The sequence below is a fragment of the Scophthalmus maximus genome, chromosome 18 (assembly GCF_022379125.1).
Source record: "Scophthalmus maximus strain ysfricsl-2021 chromosome 18, ASM2237912v1, whole genome shotgun sequence".
NCBI lineage: Eukaryota > Metazoa > Chordata > Actinopteri > Pleuronectiformes > Scophthalmidae > Scophthalmus > Scophthalmus maximus.
Genome location: NC_061532.1, coordinates 15,316,015 through 15,342,500, shown reverse-complemented (window position 1 = coordinate 15,342,500; position 26,486 = coordinate 15,316,015). Strand labels below are relative to the sequence as shown.

General features: G+C 43.6%; 1 protein-coding gene and 1 long non-coding RNA gene across 7 annotated transcripts in view; both read right to left on the bottom strand.

Annotated features, from left to right (window-relative positions):
• The window catches only part of LOC124849592, a 6,746-nt gene extending 2,512 nt beyond the window's left edge, over positions 1-4,234 (bottom strand). The window contains exons 1-2 of the long non-coding RNA XR_007030093.1: positions 4,049-4,234; positions 2,951-3,145 (exon numbers count right to left, since the gene is read on the bottom strand). This is a non-coding gene — a long non-coding RNA (uncharacterized LOC124849592). The remainder of the gene's footprint in view (positions 1-2,950; positions 3,146-4,048) is intronic.
• Positions 4,235-4,333: 99 nt separating this feature from the next.
• Positions 4,334-26,486, bottom strand: part of sipa1l1 (signal-induced proliferation-associated 1 like 1) — a 65,226-nt gene continuing 43,073 nt past the window's right edge. For 3 of the 6 annotated variants that reach the window (XM_035616739.2, XM_035616736.2, XM_035616737.2), the window contains 16 exons: positions 20,994-21,573; positions 18,386-18,484; positions 17,779-17,954; positions 17,356-17,643; positions 16,720-16,869; positions 16,026-16,159; positions 13,726-13,823; positions 13,079-13,566; positions 12,100-12,291; positions 11,213-11,381; positions 10,758-10,992; positions 10,370-10,540; positions 10,055-10,166; positions 9,900-9,978; positions 8,384-8,496; positions 4,334-7,433 (listed from right to left, as the gene is read on the bottom strand). In XM_035616739.2, the coding sequence (XP_035472632.2) occupies positions 7,388-7,433; positions 8,384-8,496; positions 9,900-9,978; positions 10,055-10,166; positions 10,370-10,540; positions 10,758-10,992; positions 11,213-11,381; positions 12,100-12,291; positions 13,079-13,566; positions 13,726-13,823; positions 16,026-16,159; positions 16,720-16,869; positions 17,356-17,643; positions 17,779-17,954; positions 18,386-18,484; positions 20,994-21,573 (3,130 nt within the window). In that variant the 3' untranslated portion in view covers positions 4,334-7,387. Of the gene's footprint in view, positions 8,497-9,899; positions 9,979-10,054; positions 10,167-10,369; positions 10,541-10,757; positions 10,993-11,212; positions 11,382-12,099; positions 12,292-13,078; positions 13,567-13,725; positions 13,824-16,025; positions 16,160-16,719; positions 16,870-17,355; positions 17,644-17,778; positions 17,955-18,385; positions 18,485-20,993; positions 21,574-26,486 lie in introns of all 6 variants that reach the window. The other 3 variants (XM_035616742.2, XM_035616741.2, XR_004786231.2) reach the window with 2 other exon arrangements.

The following is a 26,486-nucleotide window of genomic DNA, read 5'->3' as shown; positions in this document are numbered from 1 at the left end:
TGTATTTATATACACACACACACACACACACACACACACACACACACACACACACCAGGGACCCCCACTGAGCTAAACCCGAGTCTCATCCTAAAACCATAGGAGCCACTGGAGTGGGCATTTGTCTGAGTACAAAAAGCTGCATAAAGAATATTGTATTACTGTATAAAACTGTACAGAGAACAAAAAGATTTATAAAATAGAATGTTTAGTGTTTTTATGCCGGAATTTAATATGTGGGACTTGTAATTGTCTTTGCCTTTATTGGACAAGATGAACAATATTCTATAATGGTGCTGGTGATTCCCCCTTTTATATTTCTTCAAATTCTCACTACTCTGTAAGTGTGGCACACTGTTTTTGTTTTCATATGTTTTATCTTTAGTTTACCTTTAAATTTAGGCACAAAACTACCGTTGCATATTTATAAGTTGAACAGGAGTTACATCTAAATGCCAAGAGCAGCCTGGGTACGTTAGAGGTGTGGAGGAAGTGAGAAGTAATTGCTGATGTAGTTGAGCTGCCGGAGACGTTTTTGTGCTGTTGTGCTTTGCAGAAACTGGAACAAAATAAAAACATACATCACGTGCACCGGCCCAAGTCTCTCGTACAACAACAGTGAGATCAGCAAAACCTCGACAGAGACACGACTCTCGCCGAGCCTCCGGCGGCGCCTGAAGACACGTACAGGAAAGATACAAGATCATGGACAAACTGCTGCTTATCTGAGTTATGGTGGTTGCAGACACACAAAGTGTTTCTGGGTCTGCCTCGAGGAAATCCCTCCAGTCTGACTTGCCTGGAAAACCTCCGCAGGCATCCGAGGAGAATCCTTAATCCACCACACCACATTAACTGGCTCCTTCCGATGCAAAGGTGCAGTGGTGTTCACTTTGAGCTCCTTCCATATGTCCGTGCTCTTCAAACTTTTAGATTTTGTAAATATCTGCAATTTAATGGCCCAAATGCTCTTGACTTTAATCCTAAATGCCAGCGCACAGGGAGGGAGCCTGCATGTCAGGTGGATGGACTTAAATCTGCAAATTAAGAGGTGGTTTAATCCTCAACCCCCCTCCCATACCAAATAAAAGAATTTTGGTGACATGTTAATAAAATAAAAACGGACAAGTGTGCACCGAAAAAAGGGATCAGAAATAATTCCTGTATCGAGTTTGTAAGTCACAAGTGGACAAATTGGAGAAACAATGGCGGTGACAAAGATGTGTCTCTGTTGTGTGTGTGTGTGTGTGTGTGTGTGTGTGTGTGTGTGTGTGTGTGTGTGTGTGTGTGTGTGTGTGTGTGTGTGTGTGTGTGTGTGTGTGTGCTGAAAACACACAGCCGTACACTGACAGGCATTGTGTAAATCAACAGACCGCCTCTGAAGCACAAAGCATACGCTCGTCGTCTGCATCTCGAACGGCGACGAACAATGAAGCTCTGCCTCCGAAGGACAAAACACCACCACTCTCCCCGTCTCTCGTCTCGAGTGCTCGATAAGACGAGAGACAGAGAGGCTTCGCGTGGGCCGCCGGAGTGTGTGTGTGAGTGTGAGTGTGAGTGTGAGTGTGTGTGTGTGTGTGTGTGTGTGTGTGTGTGTGTGTGTGTGTGTGTGTGTGAGTGTGTGTGTGTGTGTGAGTGTGTGTGTGTGTGTGTGTGGGATAAAACAGCATCGAGGGGCCGACGCAAGACACAAGACGAGAGAGAGAGAGGAAAAAAAGAAGAAAGTCAAAGAGATGGCCACATGCTGCTGGAAAACAGAGACGTGTTTTCGTTCTTCTTCTCTGGTGACAAGGCAGCAGAGATGAAACAGATGCAGTCGCGCTCAAAAACGAAAGCTCTCTGGTTCTTATGAAGAGAACAGACGTTGTGGCCTGATATAAATGTGTCAAATAAATATTACTGAGTGTCCTATATAAGTTTTCTGAAATCATGTGTGAACAAGTCACTGCGCTCACGTTATAAGGATACAAGAAATCTTCACTAATCGCTATCCCTATATTAAACTTGCTAAGATTGACTGTAAGACTAGCGTGTGAGAAATGCAAACAGATTCTGTCCCTTTAACTCCTTCAGGGCATTTGAATGTCTTTTAGCTCACTGGTTTTGGTTTGCTGGGCCTGCAACTGTTCCTTGTTTTTTTGTGATGAAGCTCAGATAAATTAATTTCATGCCGCAGCTGCCAGACACATTTTTGCAGCTACCTGGTGAAGGTCGTGGAGCATTAAGCCCCTGAGAGTCTGCAGAGACGACACAAAACCTTTCAGCATATCAACTTGATAAGGCGGTGATGTGTTTACAGATTGTTGTGCTGCCCCCAAGTGCCCAAATATCATCTGAGCCTAATTATCGCCCCCCCGCAAGCTAAATATGCAAATTAATTATTATTATTATATATTTTTTTAAATGGCGGACGGATCGAGATCCAGATTTGAAACCAGGAATTTTTTGAAGGATTCATCATTATTGCGAGATGATGGCAGAACTTGGCGTCACATAGTACATAGTGTAACGTTTTAAAACCATGTAGGTTCAGACGGAGATGGGGATCATGATGGGGGATTGCTCAGCGCTCTCTGAGGGGGAAGCACAGGGGTTAAAGGGGCTTTAGCACAGAGGTCAAAGTTGTTTGAGCTGCTATAAGAAATGATGCAGTTTTGTAGTTAAACACTAGGTAACATCTACGCTGATGACTTCAGTCACACGGGTTTAATGCAGGTGTCGATTCCCCTTCAACTTGACACCGTGCATCGCCATTAGACAATCTCTCCGGCGGGGGCTTTTACTGGCCACTGGGTGCACTGTGCGGCCAACTCAAACATTACATGACCTTTAAAAAAAAAAATGGATCTCCCTAAATCTTGCAGTGGCTGACGACCTTCTTTCAAAACCCAGAGGTACACATTTCACTAACGAAGAGACAAAAGCTCTAGCTCTGCCTGACCACACTTACGTCCCCTCCGCACTATTTTCTTTTCTTTCTTTCTTGCAAAAGCCTTGAAAAGAATCCCAGGTGATGCAGCCCCCACAGTTTCCACCTGTGCCAAAGATGACTAATCCGCAGCCTCCCCCGCACTGCACCTCCTCCTCCTTCTCCTCCTCTGCACCGACGCTGCAGTCGCTGGCCTCAAACCGCCCCCGGACGTCGCTGCGGGTGGACCAGACAGAATCAAACACGGGTCATTCCACAGCAGGTGAGAACCAACACGTCCGCTTGCAGCTCTCACAGCTGCTCACTCGCTTTTCGTGCACAAATTAGTCCGATGTTTATTTCTCGTGACAGATAGAAAGTACACGTTGATGCACAGGAACAGCAATAAATCAAACGAAAAGATAATTTTACTTGGACTGTAAAATTATTTAGACTACAGAAATATGTGCATAGATTAATTGATGCTTCACAGAGGAACAGTATGAGTTGTGTCGACAATCAAAAAGCCTTTAGACGAGACGACTATTATCTCCAATATGACTGTAGTAACTATAGCAACTTAAGTAAACTTAATAAAGGTAACTTCGACTGTGACTCACCTTCTCATAGTTTATTCCAAGCCTATAATACGTTTGGAGTCAGACAGCACCCATATTTTTATGATAGTTTCCATGCAAATTTAGATTTAGATTAGGATCTCAAGTCTATTTCAGCACATTTCTCCAGATGAAATACGTTGCTGAATGGATGTTAGTACAGCAATACATAATTCACTTAGGCACTCTGAACTTACTTTATAGACTCAGTAGACCTATTTATTAAACTCACAACCTGACCATCTGTAATAAAACAGTGGGGCTGTGTCCAATTTATGTAATTTAGCTCCAGTTTACAGTTGAGTTATATCATTGTTGTTTCCTATCGTGTCTTTCAGTAATGGTGACCAGCTACTGCATTATGAGAGTAAAGGAAAACAAAGGTGAGGTGGTTTCTGGCCGTGACTGTGGGAGCAGCTGAAGTGCAATCAGGTGAATCAGTGTGACGGATCGACAAGAGTCGGCGGAAGCCACAGTTTGAATCCCAGACATCTCCCCGTGTCCTCACTCTGTAGTTACTCACTGAAAGATACAGTCACACAGCAGCTCTGCGGTCGAGGCTGAAGCTCATCCACTGTCCTCGGACTGAAGCTCGAGAGAGACGGTGAAGGAAAACAGGACCAAAAAAAAAAAAAAGAAGGAAGTCAACAGTCAACAACAACACAAATCAATACAGCATTTATTTATTTCTGAAACTTACTGTGATCACTGCAAATGTATTATTCATACCTTTACATTTTACAAAGACAATGGATCCGGGATGTAAACAGTATTTTTTCTTTTATATATATATATATATATATATATATATATATATATATATATATATATATAAAATATTCCTCTTGAAATCATGTTGTGCTTTACTTAGGGTCAGAGCTGATCGCATGACTTTTGAAAAAGTTTGTTCTTCCGCCAGGAGGAAATGAAACACATCATGACACGGCGGCGACTCCGAGCTTTGTGCAGCCTTCCTCCCCCCTGATGCATTCACTGACCTGGCAAAGAATTGTGCTCGACTGAAAACCCTGCATCCCTACAGGACAAACAACGCCCGGTCTGCTCTCGTCTGATCAGCGATGCCTAAAGAAGAGGAGGGGTTCAATTTTATCTTCTCCCTCCGTCAGGAACCTGCGCTGGCAAGGAAACTACAGAGCAACACCGAGACAAGATTGCACAGGAGTGGATCAATACGCTCCCTTCTTACATCCAAAACCTGTAAAACACGATCCCTTATAAAACCTTGTGCAAAGGATCTCAAAAACAAGAGATTACAAAATGGAACATCTGAACATCTGCACATTCACATTTTCCCCACGTCCTTCTTAAAAAGCCACAAAAACAAAGCTGAAGAAAAGAAAAAAGAAAAAAACACTCTCTGCATTTTAAAATAAGTTTATAAGGACCGGAGTGTGTGTGTGTGTGTGTGTTTACGTCTTTGTCTAAGGTTGACGTCTGTATCCAACTAGATGACACACTTTTTAAAGATGCGATTAAAACATCTGCACTGTACAGTTTGTCATTTGGCCATACTCCATTAGAAATACAAAAAAAACAAAAACTAGAGCACTTTCAATGTACAGGAAAAATACGAAACATTATCTAATACTCATCATTGAAGCATCGACATAGATCTGGACAGGAAACCAGTGTTCATGGCAAACGATTTACATATAGAAATCTACGGATGGAACACATTTCTGCCTGCATGAATCATCTTGTTGTGAATGTTTGAGGTTTTTCACATTATTGGATGAGTATTATACTGCTTAATCACAACTTGTGAAATATTTAAAACCAAATCAATCACCACCAAGCAAACGCTCAATCTATTAAGACTCCACTGGTGCAGTTACCGTCCACGACTCAGGTGAGATTCTTAAAACAGAACCGACTCCTCTACATCCTTTTTGTTTCCACTCATCTCCCTGCAAAAACTACAGAGCTGAATCCACATTATAGTAACATCACATTTTTCTTTAGGGTTGTTTATTCTCTCTGTACATTCAGATCGGGCGCCGCTTCGTGCTGCAGCGTTTGAACCGCATCGATTTAGGACGCAAATTTACTTCAAAAACTGGGAATGTTTTTTTTTTTTTTTTTTTCATCTTTGATGGTAGAAGACAGGGAATTAAGGCTCACGCCACCGTTGTGAACAACAGCTTCCGTGTGCACGCTCATGTTAGTAACCTGAAATGAACCCGACACTCTTGTAGTGTTCGACACCTGAATGAGGAAATAATCTGCTTGTGTTTGTAAGTAGTTCTTACTGTACTTTACACTCCTATTACAACTGGCCTGAATAATATACTGCATGTATTCTGAACACGCACGCACACACACACACACACACGCACGCACGCACGCACAACACGCACGCACGCACGCACACACGCACAACACGCACACACAATTTTTCGTACACTTCACACACTCTTGTCCCTGTATCTCCAGGATGCCAGGTTTGTTTGTGTTCAGTAAGATGTTCATCTGAAAAAAAGAAAAGCTGCCGCTCCAAACAAACATTTATGAGGCTGCGTCTGTAACTGTGAATATGATTTTGATTGTGTGTGCGTGTGTGTGTGTTACCAGGTACATTTTTCAGAATGAGGAAGAAGAGTCCCTCCCTTTATCCATTTCCCAGGTGCTGTTTCAAAGGCACATCGCTGCTCTGCCTGGGAGTAAATGACCAAAATAAATGAGTGTAGGCACGACTGGATAGACTGATGAACATTCTCTCACACACACACACACACACACACACACACACACACACACACACACACACACACACACACACACACACACACACACACACACACACACACACACACACACACACACACACACACACACACACACACACACACACACACACACACACACACACACACACACACACAGCACAAGTACTGTGGCTCCCTTTACCATGAGTAATTTATATTATGGCTATAATTTTATAGCCATAAAAGTCATTTTTTGTTGAATTCCTTTGGAAAAAGTTCCTCTCTCCTCATTCCCAACAAAGCCTGATCCTGAGCAAAACTGTAGATCTTTGAATTTAAGAACACACACATACGTTATGTCGTCTGCTCCCATTATCAAAAATCAACCTCTGATTGTCTCATGAAGCTGGCTTCTAATTGTTCCTCCTGTTGTGTGTGTGTGAGCGACCATGTGTGTGTGTGTGTGTGTCTCCATGTCCGACTCACTGCCGAGGAGGCGTTGGAAAAATACAGTGACTGGCGGCACACTAACTAACCATGACATTTCCACTGGTCATCACTAGAGGGCACTGTAAGCAACACAACAGCAGACTTGGGCACCACAGAATACAACAGAACACAGAATAAAAAGCATCATAACTCTGGCTTCAGCCAGAATTAAGAACGAAAGCCATTTAAATAATATATAGCTAGTGACCTTTTTTCTTCAGGAACTAAACACTGATCTCAGTTGTACTGTACGAAGAGAACAACTTATTTATTGGAATTATAATACAAGGAAATAAATTAACCCGAGGAAAAAAGGAGAAAAAAAAACCCTTCACTTTTCCCTTCCAAAATGTCTCTGTCATTTATTATATCTGTATTCCAGTCAGTGGAATGATGAGTGGTGTCCTCTTTGTTTTTCTCCTCCTTTTTTGCCCGAAGCATGATGAAAAAGATGGAGGTTCTTGTGCAAGTTTTACGTTTAAAAAAACACCTCAACCCGAATCCAATCTTCTTCCGAGAGCAAACTCTCCCTGTTTGTGAGGGAAAGACCTGACTTCGTCCTATTGCTTTTAAGACATGAACAACTGGAATGGACCAAAGCACTCTGGATATCAGTCTTGTTTTATGGCACCGCTGCCGATGGCTTATTAAATATGCTCCTCCGTCAGGTGTTGGGTTAGTTGTAATCCAGATCTGGCAGACAAAGAGGAGAAGAAATGAAAAAAATTTAAAAATCCAGATTTTCCAGATTCGACCTGCCTTCACCTGAGTGGCTGACGGACAAACAGCCACGAAGTCAATTCAGAGGTTTGAACTTCGAGCCGAGAAAAAAAAAACCCCCACAGGTGCCAAACTTCTTTACTCTCCATTTACATGTAAGAGGAAATTAAATCCTCTCCTGTGTCCAGTGGTCTTGTGGCTTTAGATGGATCTTGTGTGTGTCGGTTTAGTGGCTGGGCCGGCAGATGTGTCGTGTACCTGTCTTGACTTTGAAACTTCCTCCCAGAGGTCACCTGGAAGGGTCGGCAGCCCCGTGCTGTGGTGGGTTCGATTCGGCACAAAAAAACCATCTGAACAAGGTAGTTGAAAAAGTGAAGGAGGAGGAAACAAACAAAAAAGACCAGATGTCTCTTGTAAGTCGTCTTAAAAAGAGAATTGTGTCCACTGGCAGAGGGAATAACTGGAAAAGGCAAAGTGGACTTCTTCAGAAAGAAGGAGGGAGGAGCGCTGCTTTCTCTTGGTCGGTTATTTTTGCAGAAATGATTTTGGCACGGCAAGATGAGAGAAAGGTCAATTCAGCCATGCTCTCATGGTCCCATCGGGGGGGCAGAGGTCAATCCTTCATAATCTGATTAAAACCCTTTTTTTTTTCTTTTTCTTGGGTCTCATCCTGAGAAGTTTAACAGAGGGTCAGTGGAAACTGAGACTGGTTGGCAATGAATCCCCTGAAGATTGAAGTCGATGGAAGATTAGAGGGAGGAATTCAGCATCCGGCTTGATGAGTCAAACAACAAGTCACCACTTCTTTACACACTTGTGTGTGTGTGTGTGTGTGCTGATGTATTAAGTCGTGTGGGTGCATGTGCGAGTTATTAAAACGTGCCCGAGTGTGTCAGTTCATGTCGATGGTGTTGAAGACCCACTCGGTGAACTTCTTGAGCTTGGCAGCAGACGTCTGTGACTCCTCCTGCAGCCTCTGGTTGTCCTCCCAGAGCCGTTTGATCTGAGTCTGGAGCCGCAACTTCTCCTCACGCTCCTGTGGGAGACGAAGAAACGGTAAAATGAATGAAACAGATTATTAAGCAGGTAAAACAGTAGGGAAAAATACTTTCAAATACAGTAATCTCTCTGTAATAGTGTCCGTCTGTTTGGTGTTTACATTAACAAGTCATGCCTGCAGACATAGGGACAGAACTAGATTAGAGTTAATGGATTGGGGGGCGGATTTTATCAGATAAGATTTCAACTGGCCGCAACAAAGTAAATCCCCCCCCCCCCCCCCTTTTTGACAATATGTTTATTAGCATTTTCTTATGTTAAAACATCCCCTCAAGAAACATACAGCAGACCAGAAAAAAACGTTCATTACAAAGTCATTAAATTTGCACCAATATTTGGTAGGATATAAATAAAATAGGATATTTCTGTTTTCCTTAATATTCATGTAGGATTCCCTGAGCTGAAAAAAGTATTTTAAAAGAAAATCCTTTGTTGGCTGCATGAACATAAATACCAAGGAAGATTAAAAAAAAAGAAAAAGAAAGATTTTTTCTTGGTGTCAGATTCACCCCGATGAGCTACTTTAAAAATCATCTGAAAGTTGATTGCTGCTGGTTTAACGGAAGATGAAGGAGGTGAGAGCGTGAAAGATATTAGGTTTCTGATCTTTTCCAGCATTTCACAGAATTGTAAAAAGAAAAATAAATAAATCAGGAGACAGCCATTTTACACTCACTAACAGAGAAGCTGCAAAGTCTGCAACTAGCAGTTCAAAACAACCTTTTAAAAAAGGAACATGGTGCCGCAGCAACAAAGGACCCATTAGCTTCAGGTCCTGGCAGCTGAAAATGAGGCGGCAGAGCTACTGCACCAATTTAACGGATTCAACGAATGTTTTCAAGCTTTTCACCGGACAGAAACTGGAAGAGAGAGGGCAGTAGAAAATCATTTCAATACAAATGTTTCAATGATTCTTGTATGAACACAAGAGCAAAGTTACACTAGTCGCCTCCTTCCAGGTGATTTTAAGCGATTGCAGTGAAACTGAGTGAGTCAGCAGTTAACAACAATAATCAGCAGAGCGGAACCAAACGATGGCGGCATCACTCGACTGCTGACGGTGTATTTTCTATTGAAGAAAAAATCTTTTATTTACATACACCCTCTGCTCCCTGGTCCACTGTGTGCAAATCAACCAAGCCTTTCATTTTTCATCCCTACTGGCACTTGAATAGAAGACGGGAGCCAGAAAATAGGTCTCTTAGCAGAACAAACTGTAAAGGTCCAGTATGTGTGGATAAATGTTCTCGTTCAACCCCATGGAAATGAACTGGAACTGGAATGTGCGTGCGTGTGCGTGTGTGTGTGTGTGTGTGTGTGTGTGTGTGTGTGTGTACAGTGCCTGCAGGACGCATGTGTGCTTGTGTTTTTATCTCCAACCTTCTTTAGATCCTCCTGGAGCATCTTCACAATGGCCTCCAGTTTGGTCACCTTCCTCTCCAGCCCGATGTGACCCTCGCTGTTGAGGCGATGGAAACAAAGTAAATAGCCTGTAATCACACTCTATTTAAGGTGCTAATGAGAGTAGATGTTACCTAGATGAGGGGCGAGACATAGGAGCAGGCTGCAGCTCTATGTGAGGCTGTTGTGGACTGGAGGCGCCACTGCTCCGGTGGTTTGAATCCCCAAACACATAACTTCTCTGAACTGGAAGTAGAGAGGGAAATGGAAAAAGATTTATTTTTTTTAAGTGAAAGCAGGTCCAGGAATTTTTTTTTTCTTTAAAGACCCACAGAGACATGTTACCGAAAATAAAGGAAAGTATATTTATTGTTGAATGTGTGATTGTGTAAAAGAAGTTAAGCCACGTTAAAATAAAGACGTGTGCAATAATTAGTAAATGTTATTACCGTAGTGTGTGTTTCTATCACTCTCAAAGGTGCTGGCCACATCCACCAAGTGTGTCCACTCCATCGGACTGTCCCTGTCTGAAGAGGGGAGGGGCATCAGCTCCTGTGGTAGGGGTCCACGGTGACGCTCCACCAAATCCACCAGTGACGTGTCAGATGCCGAAAGGTCACCTGTAAACAGAGATTACTTCAGATATGGAAATCTGCCTTCATGTATTTTCAATCAAAAGGGGGCAGCAGATACACATCTGGATCTTTAGCCAAATCAGATCTTGTACTGTCACATCATACTCCTGGAAGTGAAATGAATGAGGTCAAGCTGTTAAATATACTTGTGTGTGCAAAATACCCAGAGTGGTGGATGATGGGTGAACCCCCAGTTTCTTACCATGGAGTTTGACCCCTAGCTTATAGGAGGGCCGTCGAAGGGGCACGCCACGGGTGGTGGGTGAGCGCGGGAGGGTGGAGCAGCTGAACAGAACATCGGCGCTGAGTGCCGGCTCAGTCACCGAGTCGCTCAGGGTGGGAAGGCGCTGTGCGCGATAGATGCTCTCGTCTGACAGCGTGCGATGGAGCGAGCGGCGGTGGCTGAGAGGCTGGCCCTGTGGTGATTTCTGTCCGTGCTGCACGGGAAGAGATGAGGAGGAGTCAGTGTAGTTTTACTATCTGGTCAGATTTAAAAGATTACAGTTGCACTCCATAAACTTCCAATGATTAGTTTACTCAACAACGAGGGTTCACTGAAATATAAAAGCTGTTTGTTAGCAGCAGTTAAATATCTAATAACTTTTAGAAGATGTCTCCTCCATGTTTAATGATTGACAAGTGTGCATGCACAGGTACCTTTTCCTTGTGTCTGCGCGGCGGTGGCGGGCTGTCTGGGGCACCGTGCCTCTTCACATCTTCCTCCATCGTGGATTTAGCATGAGGCTGGGGCGAGTGCATGTCCCGAAGAGAAGGCCTGGCTGCAGGCGTTGGAATAACATCTACTCCACCGTCTCCTGGAGACTTCCTAAACACAAACACACACACACACACACACACACACACACACACACACACACACACACACACACACACACACACACACACACACACACACACACACACACACACACACACACACACACACACACACACACACACACACACACACACACACACACACACACACACACAATATACAATATAACTATTAAATAACAGCAATCATCACATAAATATATATTATGTGTTTTCCCTATATCAAAATAAAAACCTCCAAACCTTCAGCTCCAAAAGTATTTTTTTCATTGGTCGACTGCAGACATTTCTTGCATTTTACTCAGTTTGTGTAATACTCTCTTCAGCCACAAGAGGGTGATCAAGTAGTGCACATATTGTTATTACTACAAAAAGACTCCTAATGGGATCAGATCAGATGCAGTCTTATAAATAACTATGGTCTGTTATCATCTCTGACACAGTTTCAACACAGATGCATCATTATAAGATTCACAAAATGCAGAATGGACTGTTACTGGGATTCTGAGTCAATTGTTTTATATTGTAGAAGTGCACATGTTTATTTGACCGAGGACTTATGAAGCCGTGGTTCAGGTGTTTAAAATTGTCCAAATCTGCAGCAGAGATATATGATTTATGTAAATGTACACACTTCAAACCCAGTGTTGAGTTAAAAGACTGCTGTATTATGTCCTACTTTATTTCTTTCATCCATCCTTACTTACTTGCGTGTGTCTCCAAAGTCGACAGAGTTGATGGTGGAGCCTGGCTTCCTCCAGCCAATCAGGTACTTGGACTGAGCTCCCTGGCGTGGGTAGAAGCTCTTGGGCCCAGGGGACACAGACGACTGGGATGACGGGGAGGTGGTCGAGGACGAGGACTCCTCCCTGGGGGAGCTGTGACCTGAGTGCCTGGCACTGACGGACAGGGGGAAAGAAGAGAGGCGTTACTCATTATGGGAAGGAAGGAACCATAAAAGAGTCAAATATATATTACACTGACCCCTGTGTAAGATATATCACAGCTTTATTATAATCCTGGGTTTGAAAACCATCTGAAGGAAATTAGTTTTTTTAAAGGTTGTCCCAGATCTCAGATACATGCTTCGGAAACTTTTTTTGCCCCTTGAGAATCACTCAATCTTAGGTCAAGCATTAATAAAATCTTAATAGATAATTAAAAACATTCTTAGTGACTAGACATTTCCAGGGAGGACATACATAATTGAGTCACAGATGGAAAACTGCATCATGGTTTCATCTGCGGTCGAGCCCTTCCCCCTCCGCCATTGTGACAGATAACAAATGTGGCTTCAACCCTGGACAGGCGACACGCGGGCCATGAACTGTAACTCTATCTGAACGGTGCAAATGAACAGGAAGAGACACCAGCTCGACTGTACGAGTTGGACACGTGTTGCACATTTCCTGAGGCCTAATTTGGAAAGATAAGAGGGAGTTAAGATTACTCCTGTGCTATGGTTTCCAGGAAATTTAGCGTTCTTCTTGAGCAAAGAGATATTGACTTGGGTAATGAGAAATGGAAACATGTTGCCGAGGTGATGCAAACACTGAGATGACGAATTACCATAAGTGGAAGAGGTTAAATCTAAAATTACATCAAAACTGAAATTAGTCACAGAAAAGATCCTCCTGCCTCTCACACATACATTGAAAAATCCCCACCAAGTACACAAAAACAGACCTTGAGTGTGATCCAGTATCACTCAGACTGAAGGTGCTGCTATCTCTGACGAGGAGGTGAGTGGGTGGGCTTCGGCCGGTCCCGTCCATGCTCCGTTCTCCCGGGGGGCCGGGGGACTCGGCAGCAGCAGGAGACCTCTCCAGCATCCTGCGGCCTCCCTCGGTGGGGCTGTGCCACGGAGAGGCCGAGCGCTCCCTGCTCTCCCTGCTTCCGCTCGGAGCCAGCAGGGAGGTGGTGCTGCCATGATGAGAGTGCGGGTGGGCGTGGTGTGGTGCTCCGTAAGAGCTGGTGTCAATGCCACTGTCGGCCGAGGCCCCCTGGAGATAACCTCCTCCGCCCAGGCCATTGGGTTCCGGCTCGCCCTGGTCACCGCTGGAGGCTCCACCGGCTCCCAGCTCATACCATTTATCACTGTCGCTGTGCGCCCCGCTGGAAGCCGTGCTGGACAGGGTGTTACTGTTGGAGTGACCTGAGTAAGGGCCGTCCGACTGCCAGAACAAAGAGAAAGTGGAAGAGTGAGAAGAAAAAAACAAACGGTAAAGGACAGTTCAATGTCAAGCTGCTTTCAGACATGTACTCGCGAATGACTATAAACTCCGAGTTCTGATGGAAGAAGTAACTTGTGTGAGACGAGTGTAAAGTCAGACCTGACTTCCCTTCTTTGGGGACAGGTGGATGACCTGCTCTTGCCTCTGGATGCGGGGAGCTCCGGAGTAGCCTTGACCAGACTTGGAGACTGGGGCCTCTGTGAGAAAACAGACCAATACACACAAGCTGGGGTTGGTGACACACACATGCATAGGCCCTGTGGAGCAAACAGACGCCTTGTTGGGGATTAGAAAAAGAAGATGCTCTTTTATGTGCATTTTGCTACTAAGCACACATGCTTCCCAAAGACTCGTAACACTGACGTTGTTTTCGTTCTGCCTCTGCTGTGCCCATGAAGCGAAATACCCAGGTCACTTGACATCAAAAAAAGCAATGCAAATTAAAAAATGAACATTAGTCCCCAGATGGTGTCTGTCGGCTTTTGTTTTTTTTCTGGGCAAGCTGTGACATGCTGTGTGTGTTGTGTGTGCATGTTCATGTGTGTCCTGAAGGAAAACTTGGGTCTATAAATGAGACTGTTGTGTAATTGTCAAGATGTTATGCAACAAGACACACAGAGCAGGCAGCTAATGACCATGAGAGGGAAAGCTGAGGGAGGTATCACAACATCTGCTGGACTGAATCTCGTAATGTGGTGAACCCCCCATCTCACCTAGATAGAATATTCATTACTCTGCATAGTTTTCTCTGCGCAGAGAAGCCACGGGCTCCATTCACTAATTAGAGATGGCTGCATGTGAACATGCATTACATGAGACCGCATACTTGTGTGTGATATATTGTTTTGTTTCTCAAGATCTGTAAGAAGTGACCCGTCGACCAGTGTGATATTTCATGTGAAAACAAAAGCATGATTTCCCAGCTGATGTGTGCACTTCTGTAGGCTTTGTGGAGGGGAGTTAAAAGTTGCTGTGCAAGTATTGATAGCAAGTCTTTGCATCTCACCACCTAATGCAGGAATTAACCATAAACCTGCCACAAAGTGTTTAATTGTAGATGCAACAGGAAGAAAACCTGTGTAGGCTCCATTAAGGTTCGATTTAATGTCTTAATTGTGTTTGACAGCAATTAAGAGATAAAAAGAGCAAGAGTGATCATTTTGCCCTCTGCATGACTTGTGTTATTTCTGGACAAAGCGTAGCCACATCATCATTGCTGAAGACCAGCGGGGTCAAGGGGATAAAAATGGAAGAAGAAAAACGGAGAGGAAGAGGAAAAGGACAGAACCCTAAACCACAGGGAGAGCAAAGTAGGGCCATGTAGGGCTGGACACTTGGCTGACTTAGCCCGAGCTGGCCCGGCATGCATTGTTCCTCCCAGACAAATAAAGACTTAAGTGCCATAAACAACCACAAAATGAAAGACCGGAGTCTTCCTCTGTGATCGAGGTTGGTCAGAATCAGGTTGAGGACACGGCTGAACGTAGCCTAGGTCAACAATCAGCCAAAGCAACATCCTGCTGCGAACCAGAGGAGCGGCACAGTAGCATGTCGTTTTTGTGGTTTTCAGAGGCCGAGCTGGAATACGAGAAGAAAACTCCCAAAAAAAACAGCACATTGGAGAATACTTGAATGGAAGCCGATGTACAAGACCAATAAAAATGAATGAGGGGCAAAGAGACGGCAAGTGAGAAGTGAGGAACCGACTGGAGGGAGAGGAAGGAAAGGCACACAAAGAGAAGTTTGCCCGACTGCGTTGACAGGAAAGAGAGGAATTTCCCCCCGTTTCTCCTTCGTCTTTTTAGTACAGAGAGAAAAGTGACAAGAAAAAATGTCTGGATTCTGTAAATGAGATCAGTGATTGAACACGTCCCTTTTTCGACCCCATTCAATAAATCTCTCTTCTGTCCTATTTCTGAATGTCTCATTATCTTCCCACCTTTTTTTTGTCGGTTTGCAGAAACGTTAAGACCTTCTCTGTGAAGGCAATGTAATTTACAACGAGCCGAGTGGGAGGGCGGCAGAGGTGGGCGAGAGGGAAAGAAGAGCTGTTTAGAGCCAGTGTGAATGCTGTCAGGTTTGGTACCTCAGCAGAGGAAGGAGCTGCTGCTGAAAAAAACACTGGCAGATGAGGAGGCACACACTGTTGGATACCTGTCACCTCAAGGTTTTAGAAATATGGATAAATATGGATGATTTTATTCCTGCCCCGTCCTTCCCTCGCTAATCAAGAGTCGTGCCCTCCCATTAATAAAAACACAAACATGAGGTCACACCAGCACGAGCAGGAGTAAACACATTTACATCTCAAGAAAAATTTGAATATCCTTCAAATATTAAGCCACTGAACCCTCCTCTCGTTACTGAATTAACTCCACAATATCACCACAAGTATTCACCTGTTGACCCCCGCTCTGCTCCTCCCCCTTCCTCCGTTCTCGACCAATTGGGAGTGGACTTTCCGCTGGACCCTCCCTCGCTGACCACGTCTCGTCTCTCCGAAGACATCGGAGAATGGCGGTTGCTTGCAAACCTGACGAATGAGCACGTGCACAAGTCAGAAAGAATACTTTGTTTTTAAAAACAGCTTGAAGTGTGTTTCCGTTTATTAATAATGACGGCGGGGATATATACTCCTACACTGATACGACTGTCAAATTTGCACACTTGAACCAACCTTTGTCATATTGCTAATAATAAAATATGAAGTGAATTAAACTCTCTGGTTTGAAATGAATTAATCAGTTTCATAAATCTAAACTATGAAAATAGTCTCACCAAGCCTGTCAATGCAAAAGATGAAAACTGAATGAACTGAACTTAATGAAATATACCAATGCATTATAAAGATACAATGGCTGATTGACAGTTAAAAAATAACAGAGAATATGTAAGAAAGAAATTTCTACAGTTAATAATTACCTGAAAGGGAAATGGAAAATATAACAACTATAGTACATGATCAGCAGCATAAAACCTTTTTGTGAAACTTTGGGAAATATATTTTTGAATTTTGAATAGAAATATTTTTATATTTATACTCTTAAACAAGTTGCAAACAAACAAATAACGCCTCCCCCTCCTCTTCCTTACTGCTCAGGCATGGACTTTTGTCTCCAGTGAGCAGAGCTTCCAGAGGCGTCACTGGAACAAGACAAGTTGCTTGGGGAGCTTCGATTGTGAGGGGAACGACCCAACGCCATGGAGGAGACCAGGCTGTAGCTTTCACTTCCTGGAGACATCCTGGTATACATATACACACACAGGCACACACACACAAACACACACACACACACACACACACACACACACAGACACACATATACACACGCACACAGGAACTATAAGGATTTACAGGCACATGGAAATGGAGGAACTAGAGGGAGAAGAAATAAACAAAGCAAAGCATTGAACAAGAAGAATGTCTCAAGATTTCCTTCAGAGGAAATTCCATTGATGGCTGCAGTTCCCACACAGTCTGGACGGAAAAAAAAACCTGTCATGAATAATTAAAAGTTGCTGCTGCAAAAATCCGATACAGCTTTCTTTTATGTGTTTTATTGATACATACGCTTGCAGATCCAAAATAGAAAGCTGTGAATATTGATTAATATTTATAATATTTTCCAGCTTTCACTCTCTTTCGGAGACCTTTCCCACCCGTCTTCTAATATATTATAAATGGGATTTTTCCATGGATCCATATTTAGAAAGCAGACAGGTTCCAACCTTTTGGGGTCCATGGGTCGCCCATCACTGCTTACGCTGCGTGGGATGACTCCGCCCCTCTCCAGCCTCTCAGCTGACAGGGTCTTCCCCACAGAGCTGCCGAGGCTGATGGCCCGGTTGGGCGTGTGGGGCTGCGGCGAGGCAGTCAGTGACTGCTGAGGGCTGCTGGACGTCCTCTGCCACTTGTTGTTGTTGCTACGGAAGGGGAACTTGTACTCGAAGGAGCCACTATCGCTGCTGCTGCTCTTGTATTCAGACACAGGCATCCGATAGAGCTCTGAGCAGCCTCTGTAGACAGGGAGGAAAGGAATATTGTTTGAGTCCATGTATGACTCTCTCCGTCAGTGAGGGTTCACAATTTTTTTCTTTCCTGGCAGAGATTAAAAAGGTCTATCATCTCTATAAATCTCCCATCCCACTTACCTGCGTGGAGTGGCGTCATCATGTGGTGGGATAATGACAACACGCACTGTCACTGACGTCCGCAGGAAGTCAATCATCTGCTCGTGGGTCAGTGTTGCCACAGCAACTTTGCAGATCTCGACCAACCGGCTTCCCTGCCGCAGTCCTGCCTGCCAGGCGTAGCCGTACGGCTCCACCTATTAGTGACAGATTTTGAATGCTTTACAACTGACAGTGATGGGATGCAGAATTCTCCAAACCAGTGCAATTCAATAAAGAGTGTATGCATATGCCAACGGCTTCACTACATGATCCAATCACATGTCTAAATCAAGGGAGAGCAACGGTGTAAAGATTTCTCCAACATGCCTGAAGTGGAGCTATTGATGCTACACATTTATAATCCAAGAAAAAACAAAAGCAATTTTCACTCCAAACATGGTGTTACAAATTATATTTTCTAGTGTCCCATCATCACCAGTAAAAAATGAAAAAATAATACAGAAAAAGATTCATCTACGGCTTATTAAGCATCAAAAGTTCAATGTAAACATATGATATGCCAATGTACAAGATTGTTGTCGAGTTTATTTTCAGAAGAGCCTTTGGGTTGTTTGCGGAGCGATACCTCAGCCACGATGCCCTCGTAGTTCACGTGGAAGCCGAGCTGCCCCAGGCCATTTCGACGAAGCGTCATCTCTGATGTCTCGCAGCCTTTAGTCAGGAGCTGGACATCGGGTGGGCAGAGCGGTGCGCGATGAGTAACGGTCGAAGGAGAGAGGACGAGAAAGGGCCAAAAAAGAGAACAGAAAGGGGGAAGAATGAAATAAACAATAAGGGCAAAATTCATCTTGTTGCACAACCACCCAACTTTATCTTTGTGCTAACAATAGGGAACATTTTTTATAGAATAACTTGGAAAAACCAGATCTGCAAACTTGATATGTGTACAATACATATTCAGTAAACATGCTTCCTCGAGGAGCAAATATTTTTTAAACAACTTGAGTGATCCCCAAGAGATTCATGGTCATAAATAAAGATGAATTAGTGCTTCGCAATTCACCTCACTCTCACCAGATATGCACACGCATGCATTCGCACACTTGACAGATGATAGACATGAAAGCGGGCGTGTTTCTTGCTGCTACACTTGAGGCGGAGTTCAGACGAATGAATCGTTTGAGAGAAACACTTTTGGAACTCCATGTTTTCTTCATGGAAGGATTAGACTCTTTGCATTCGGGCAGGGTGGGGGAAGAGGACGTCAAAGCGGATGCTATTCTATTTCAAAGAGCTTCAGGGAGAAAAAGTTGAAAATATTTACGGTTCTTTAGGACACGGCCTGCATCACTCGTCAACGGCAAAAATGGCTAAAACCCCAATCCACAGTCTCGGCTACTTTTAATTGTGGTCGGTCTCAACTCAACTCCTCTCTTCTCTTCCTCCCTCTAGTGTCTGTCGTTTCAGGATGAACAGGATGTTGGAGCGTGAACAAATTATGCTGAAGACTGACACCTGACAGGAATTACTATGATGCCCTCTGATGTTTCTGCGTGGGCCAGGAAAACAGTACAGGAAAAACGATGAAGAGAGAAAGAAAGAGGAGTGTGAGAGAGGGGTAGAGCGAGAAAGACTTACAGAGAGGGAGGAAAAGAGAGAGAGAGAGAGACAAGATCCACAAAGCAGGTGGCCCAAGGCCACTTCCCTTCCTCTCTCTGGCAGAGACGCAGTCCAAATGATTGAAGATTAATGCCAGATTTATAAAATGCAACATGAAAGTGATGCATTTCTGAGTCCTGAGCCAAATAAGTATGTTTGTATGCATGTGTGAAAAATCAAAGATGGAGGACTGAATCCAGGCTACATAAACATAAATACATGATAAAAGAACTCTCTCTTGTCTCTCTCTCTCTCTCTCTCACACACACACACACACACACACACACACACACACACACACACACACACACACACACACACACACACACACACACACACACACACACACACACACACACACACACACACACACACACACACACACACACACACACACACACACACACACACACACACACACACACACACACACACACAGAGACACAGAGACACAGCGACACAGAGCTGGGGGAAATGAATGTAATCTAAAGCGCTGCTGATGATTACATAAGAAAAACACCTTTTCTTCTAACCAGTTTCCATGGAAACAGCTAAGGAAGAGCTAGCATCACTTCTCTGCATGTGTAGGTGTATGAGCCATTTAGGAGAATGCTGTCCAGAGGTGTTTCTGAAACTCCCTCGGAAATGAAACAACGGCTTTGGCACGAAGACACAAAATTTTGTCATTTTGGCCGACTGACAGCCGACAGTGGATAGTAGGAGAGACTGTGAGTGTACAGAGGTACAGATCAATGGCAGCTCACTTTGTTTTAGTCCATTGATAGGCTCCTCAGCCCCTGCTCTTTGTGACTGAATGACTATTGTCAGACGATGCCACATTCAAAGTTGCTTGCACGACTTGCCTTCTTGTGATCGGGAGTCTCGCCGCCGTTGTGAGTTTATAAATACACGACTGACAGTCCACAGAGGGTCACACACTACACGACCTTTCACCGCCAGAATCCCGCTCTGATTGTCTGTAGCTGTGGCCAATTCGTCCGAAACCTTTGGCCTTCTAGAAATCTAGTCAGAGGAGGCCACGTTTCCGCGAGTTCACACACAGCAATGGGCAACTGCCGATCTATCGCAAATTTGTCTCTGATCTTTTGTCGCAGAGCTCGAAAAATAGTCGGCAATTGGAAAATCGGTGATCTCTTTTGAATCCCTTCTTAAAAACATTCTTTAATTGGCGAGCCAATCCAGATTTTACTGTAGTGTATTTTAAAGGTTTTTATGCTCCATTTGTTCCCCTTTAAACCCAATGATTTTACCATTTTATTTTGCTGGCTGTTTTGCCTTTGTGAAGCACTTTGTAATCTGGATTTTGGAAAGTGCTCTATAAATAAAGATTATTAAAGACTCGTTAGGTAAAAGGGATCAAACTATATTATTAAATTTCTCTTGGCAGCTAACTTGAGACAAACTGTCGTACAACATTACTTATTAAACATATTAAAAACAGTTTTTTTAATTGTCATTACACCATTCTTATCACATATGTAGTGGATCAGTGTGTGTGTGTGTGTGTGTGTGTGTGTGTGTGTGTGTGTGTGTGTGTGTGTGTGTCTTCTGACCTCTAGACGTTTGACCACTTCTTTGAAATCCTCCGTGTTATTGCTGATGCTCCTCAGAGACACACTCTCTCCCCGCTCGTAGAAAATCCGCAAGGATGCAGGGCTGCTCAGCATCCAGCCGATCACATCCTTGGTGGCACAGTTGAACACCACAGCCTTGGCGTCTCGGTCCAACAGGATGAGGAAGTCATTGGAGATGGATAGAAGAGCCTCCAGCTCAGTTCCGGTCCCATGATCCTCAGTGTGGACCAGCCAGGTCACCGCCCCAAGGCTGCGCAGCTCTGCCCCTACATAGGGCCGGCTCTTCTCTTTCTTCTTGTGAGCCAGGGAGATGAAAGGGAATTTTCCGGAGGGGTCGATGGGCGTGCTGGTGGTGTGGCGCTCAGCCAGGTCGCGCAAGTACTCCTGGCGTGTTCGGGTGGCCATGGCGCGGAACTTGTGCGACTTGTGAGCGGCGTTTTCGGCATTGACGACCTTGGCCAGCAGGAAGTCCCGGAACACGGAGGACTTGGGGAAGGTCACACCCTCTGGGATCGACGGGCCAAACGATGGCACATCTTTTGAACGAGTGACCGCCACACTAAAAGGCAAAAAGCACACCAGGAAGATACATGACACGAGACGGGGGGAAAAAAGAAGAGAGAAGAGAAGAATTGATAGTTAAGAAAATCAGTTGTTCCAGATCTGCCAACAATTTGGGTGTTCGTCAAGACATCACAGATCCAATGCCTTAGATTCAGTGTTTTATTGCCCAGTAAATAAACTCAAACTGTCCCACTCAAATCTTGGAAGATTTGATGCCGTTAATATACAAAAAACATCATAGATGATATCTGCACAAACCCCAGAGCTGTTTGCTCCCCTTAGTATCATGAAAAACACAAAATTTCTTCCCTGGTATACAACAATCATTTCTCAATAATATGTAATAAATTAAAAAATAGCTGGAGTAGTCAGTATTTGTTGTAGTCTCCCCCTCCTTTCTCCTCTTGCTAAAATAATATTTTAGGTTTTCATCAACTTAAAATAAGTTGACAAATGCCATCTGTCCTACCCCAGAAGTTCAAATGCTGCACATAACAAGCATTAAGGATGCTATAAGCACTTGCTGCCTTTTCCTTAGGACATGCATTTCTGTTCCACGTCCTATATCTCCCTGGAATGGCCATCTGAGGCCGTTTGCCCTGTCTGGTATGCCAGGAACTCAGCTGTGCAGCCACGGAGACGAAGGAGAGGAGAGGAGGAGGATGAGGAGAGGCTGCTATTCTGAATCTCCTGCCCAAAAGCCCCAGAAAACCCAGAGGGAGAGAAAAGGAAAATGTGGGAAGATCTGAAAAGAGACGAGAATGATAGCTCACTGGAAAAAAAGACTCATGCGTAGATCTGTGAAGTTAACAAAAGAGGGTGCAACATGTAGTGAAATGGCCTTTTATGAGGCCTGAAGGGTGCGATGTCTGCACGTGGGTCACCTGTCCAAGTGTCAACCTTCTTCTAAATGAGCTCAATCACAGATCATCACTCAGGTGATAATTACCAGCTGACGAGAGTGGCACAGGAAGTCGGAGCCCTCATCCCACACACTTCCCCGCTGACATGCATCTGCGCACATGTTGACACCGGGATTGCTCGCTTTGTCTAATAAGCAACTAAAGTCAATATGTCTCCCACATACTTCTAAACATACCTCAGAGACACACCGTCCTCACAGGAGGACGTGTGGTGTTCAATTATTCTAACCGTCAAATTTTTGACACCTCATTTCCCACCTTTCCTTATTTGTGACCAAGGTAAGAAAATTGCCTTGGAGGATGAAAACAGACTTTTGCGGTGCAGTGCTGATAGATGAATGGTGGTTTCCCTCCGTGGTTTCCTGCATGTCAAAGTGACGCTTGAATTTTCCACATTTCCCACATGGCATATGCACTGACAGCTCGTGGACAAACACATGAAGATGGGAACGTCACCGGGGCTGTTGTGGTAGGAATTTGTGTCAGCTCTCATTTGACTGCTTGTGTATTTTCAATCTGAACTTTATCTCCCTAATTTCTGCCATTTTGTTCATCTGATACACTTTAGACTTATTTACCATGCTGCCTATTGTGCTTCTTCCACATACATGTCTTTTTGTGGAGTAAAAGGATTTCAACACTTCAAGTTGAAGGTCTTATTTTCCTGGAAGTCTGAATTTGTATTTAAGAATCGATTTAAAGTCATAAACTGCATCAGATGCTAAATACAGTGATAATTATTTAGATTTTTACAACTTGCTCCTCCCAAGAAGTTTTAAAAGCAAGTCCCAACTATTCCGCAGAGGTTAGTGCTCTATGGTGGCAAACCCAAAGACAATTATAACTGGACTTTGCAGCTCTATCAAGCTTTATTTGTGTGTTTCAGCTCCTTGTTTTTTGTCAGTAGTCTGTGGTGAACAAATAAGAGATACAAGGAGAGAGGATATTGATGAATGCTAATGTTATATTTGCTGGAAAAAGTGATGAAACAAGTGTTATTTTTACTGCTTGCTTTTCCTGTCATATTTGCTCACTAAAGTTAGATTTTTTTAAAAAGTCCTTATAACTAGCCTTCACTTAGCTGTTATTATTACAGGTATAGCAGGATTTAATGAGTCTCTGAAAATCTTTAGATTGTCAGCCACTTCGCAAGTAAGCAAGTCGAGAGACAATATTCCCCAGCACCACTGTCAATGTCAAATGAATCACGCAGGGTATTTTTATGAGGAGCAGCTACAGCTAAGTGGTTGTAAGTGGGCAGAACAAATAATTCAAAATAAAATGTGACCTTTTTATTCTTATTCTCCTCCATCACTACAAGCGCATCAGTCATTTCACTGGAGCACTTTCACTGATCTCAAACACCTGTGAGTCAGTCACCCAGAGACCCGTGACTCATGCGGGACAGAAAGAACTAATGGGCTGTGTCCGAAATTGCCCACTCATTCACTACCCCCTACTCACTATAAAGGGAATTCGTTGTAGTGGGCTATATAGTTCACTCACCAGCTATGATTTCGGACACTACTTAATTCGCGATGGTAATTACCTTTTTGTCACAGGATTATGACGTAACTACAAGGACGCCGGCCGGTGGACGATCCTATTATATTTAAAATATTTAATATTTATATCCGTGTCTATTTTCACCATTAATTATTGGTTTTTGACAAAAATTAGGCGAAATAGAGCAAGAAGAGAGAGAATGCTGAGACGTGCGGCTGCTGCGAGAGGCGCTCGCGCTGCACCGCCGTTGTCTCGTCTCTTCCCTCAGCCGTTTATCAGCGCAGCGAGCGCAATGCATCATGGTATATATTGCTCAGTTAGTGACCATCAGATGGCCACTACTTTTCATGATGCATTCTGGGATACAATCAGTGCACTGTATAGGGTATATGAAATTTCACTAAGAACTCGGACACCACTACAAAATGGCGAAGGCACTATATGGTGCACTATATAGTAGTTAGGGGGTGATTTCGGACACAGCCATGGAGAGGGGAAGAGGGAGGTAGAAGAATCAAAGCCAGAGAACAAATAAAGAGAGAGAGCATAAAAAAAACATTAATGATAAACAAAATACAAGACGGAAAGGGAAAAGAGGGTGACGGAGCCAGAGAGAGGGGGATCAGGAGAATGTAGTGCAGTGGGGGTTGCTGAGCTTTGTGATCCTCATGGCAGGAGGTTTGGCAGTAAAAATGAAAGAGTGCATTCCTGTGGTTTCAGTGATTTGTGGTCTTATAAATATCCAGTGTGTGGGCAGCTCCGCTCCTTCAGTATCCACAACCTGCTGCCCACTGAGCCAGGGCAAGGAAGAGAACATGTCGATACCTATTGGAGTGGGAGGCTCAGAGGTGTGTGTGTGTGTGTGTGTGTGTGTGTGTGGGGGGGGGGGGGTTATACACACACATAACGTTAGAGCATTCCAGGTTAGTTTGGTTCAGGTGGGCTTTACATTGAAACAGAGAAAATATATTTTAAGGACGTATTGGTGTTGAAGATTGGAGAACTTGAATTCTGTCATAATAAATAATAAATAATGGGACTAGAATCACCCTGTATAAGGAGTAAAGTAGTTTTTCACACAGTACCATTTGGTGTTACATATGAGCTACTGACTCATACTATGTAATTCTAGCTTGTTACAGTCTCATTACTTCATAGATGTGTGTGTTCAGTTTCTGTGTGTGTGTGTGTGTGTGTGTGTGTGTGTGTGTGTGTGTGTGTGTGTGTGTGTGTGTGTGTGTCTGTGTGTGTGTGTGTGTGTGTTTGTGTGTGTGTGTGTGTGTGTGTGTGTGTGTGTGTGTGTGTGAGTGAAGACAACAACTGCATTGGCATTTATTTTACTAAGCATATGCCAGCATTCAGCCCTGAAGACATCTGTGAATTGTCGCATTACTTAATTTTCTGGAAATAAACTCTTAACAGCTACATTAAGTGCTTTTTTACAGTGACACAAAACCAATGTATTCCTTAAAAAGAAAAACATCACCAGTATTTCTTGTCAAACAAACAGTATCTATTTTAGAAGTGGTGTAATGTAAGAGGTCACTAGTATGGAAGCTAATCTTTCTCACCAAACTTTGAAATTTAAAAGGCATTGAATTTCTACTACTGAATTTTCAGCACTGAAATTATACATGTGGCTTTTTGGCCTCTGAATTCAACACTTCAACATTTCAAAACTGATTTTCACTATAGTTTTTCAATGTTCACAAATGTTTTATCAAAAAATGTCAAGTTATAAAATTCTAATCATACTGTATAAATTCGAGCAGCTCAAATTCTACATGCCAAATTCAGATTCCAAAATTGTTTTGTGTTAAAAAATCAGCCGGGAGTTCTGGTGGTCTTTTTTCCCCCCATACGCTAGTTCTCATATCAATATCTATTCGGGCAGTTTGTAAAACAGAGATGACGACAGTTGTCGGAAAAAAACTCGTCCTACATAGGAATAATCCGAGTGATTCTGGATTAATCAGGAACTTGGCGAGATACATGTCTGAGAGAGAGAGGTCAAGCTCTCTCCATTTTGAACCTCTTGACACGTGAAGGATGACGTGTGACCTACTGACAATCAAGCGGGAAGAAAGTGGCTGTACATGTGCTTACTTAATGTGGTAAAGGACCTGGGAAAAAAAGCTTCTTGCCCTCTACAAGGGCAAGAAGTCTCTGCTTTTTAGGAATTTTGAAAAAAAAACACTGGTGCAGGAGCCCAGGCGAATTTGGGAGAAAAAAATTCTGAGCCGGCTCATTTTTAAAGTAACATTTACATCTGACCACGAAAAGAAAAGTCCTTTAGAAGTCAGAGTTGTAATGAAGTGTGCTGTAATTCCCTGCCCTGTGCGTACATGAATGTCTGCTGAAACCTATAGGGAAACACACCTAGGCTTCAAAGCATTTAGGTCATCCTTACTTGATACATAATGAATCAACTTCCCTGTGGTTATTATGAATTGTAATTTACTTGCGAAGCCTGATCTTT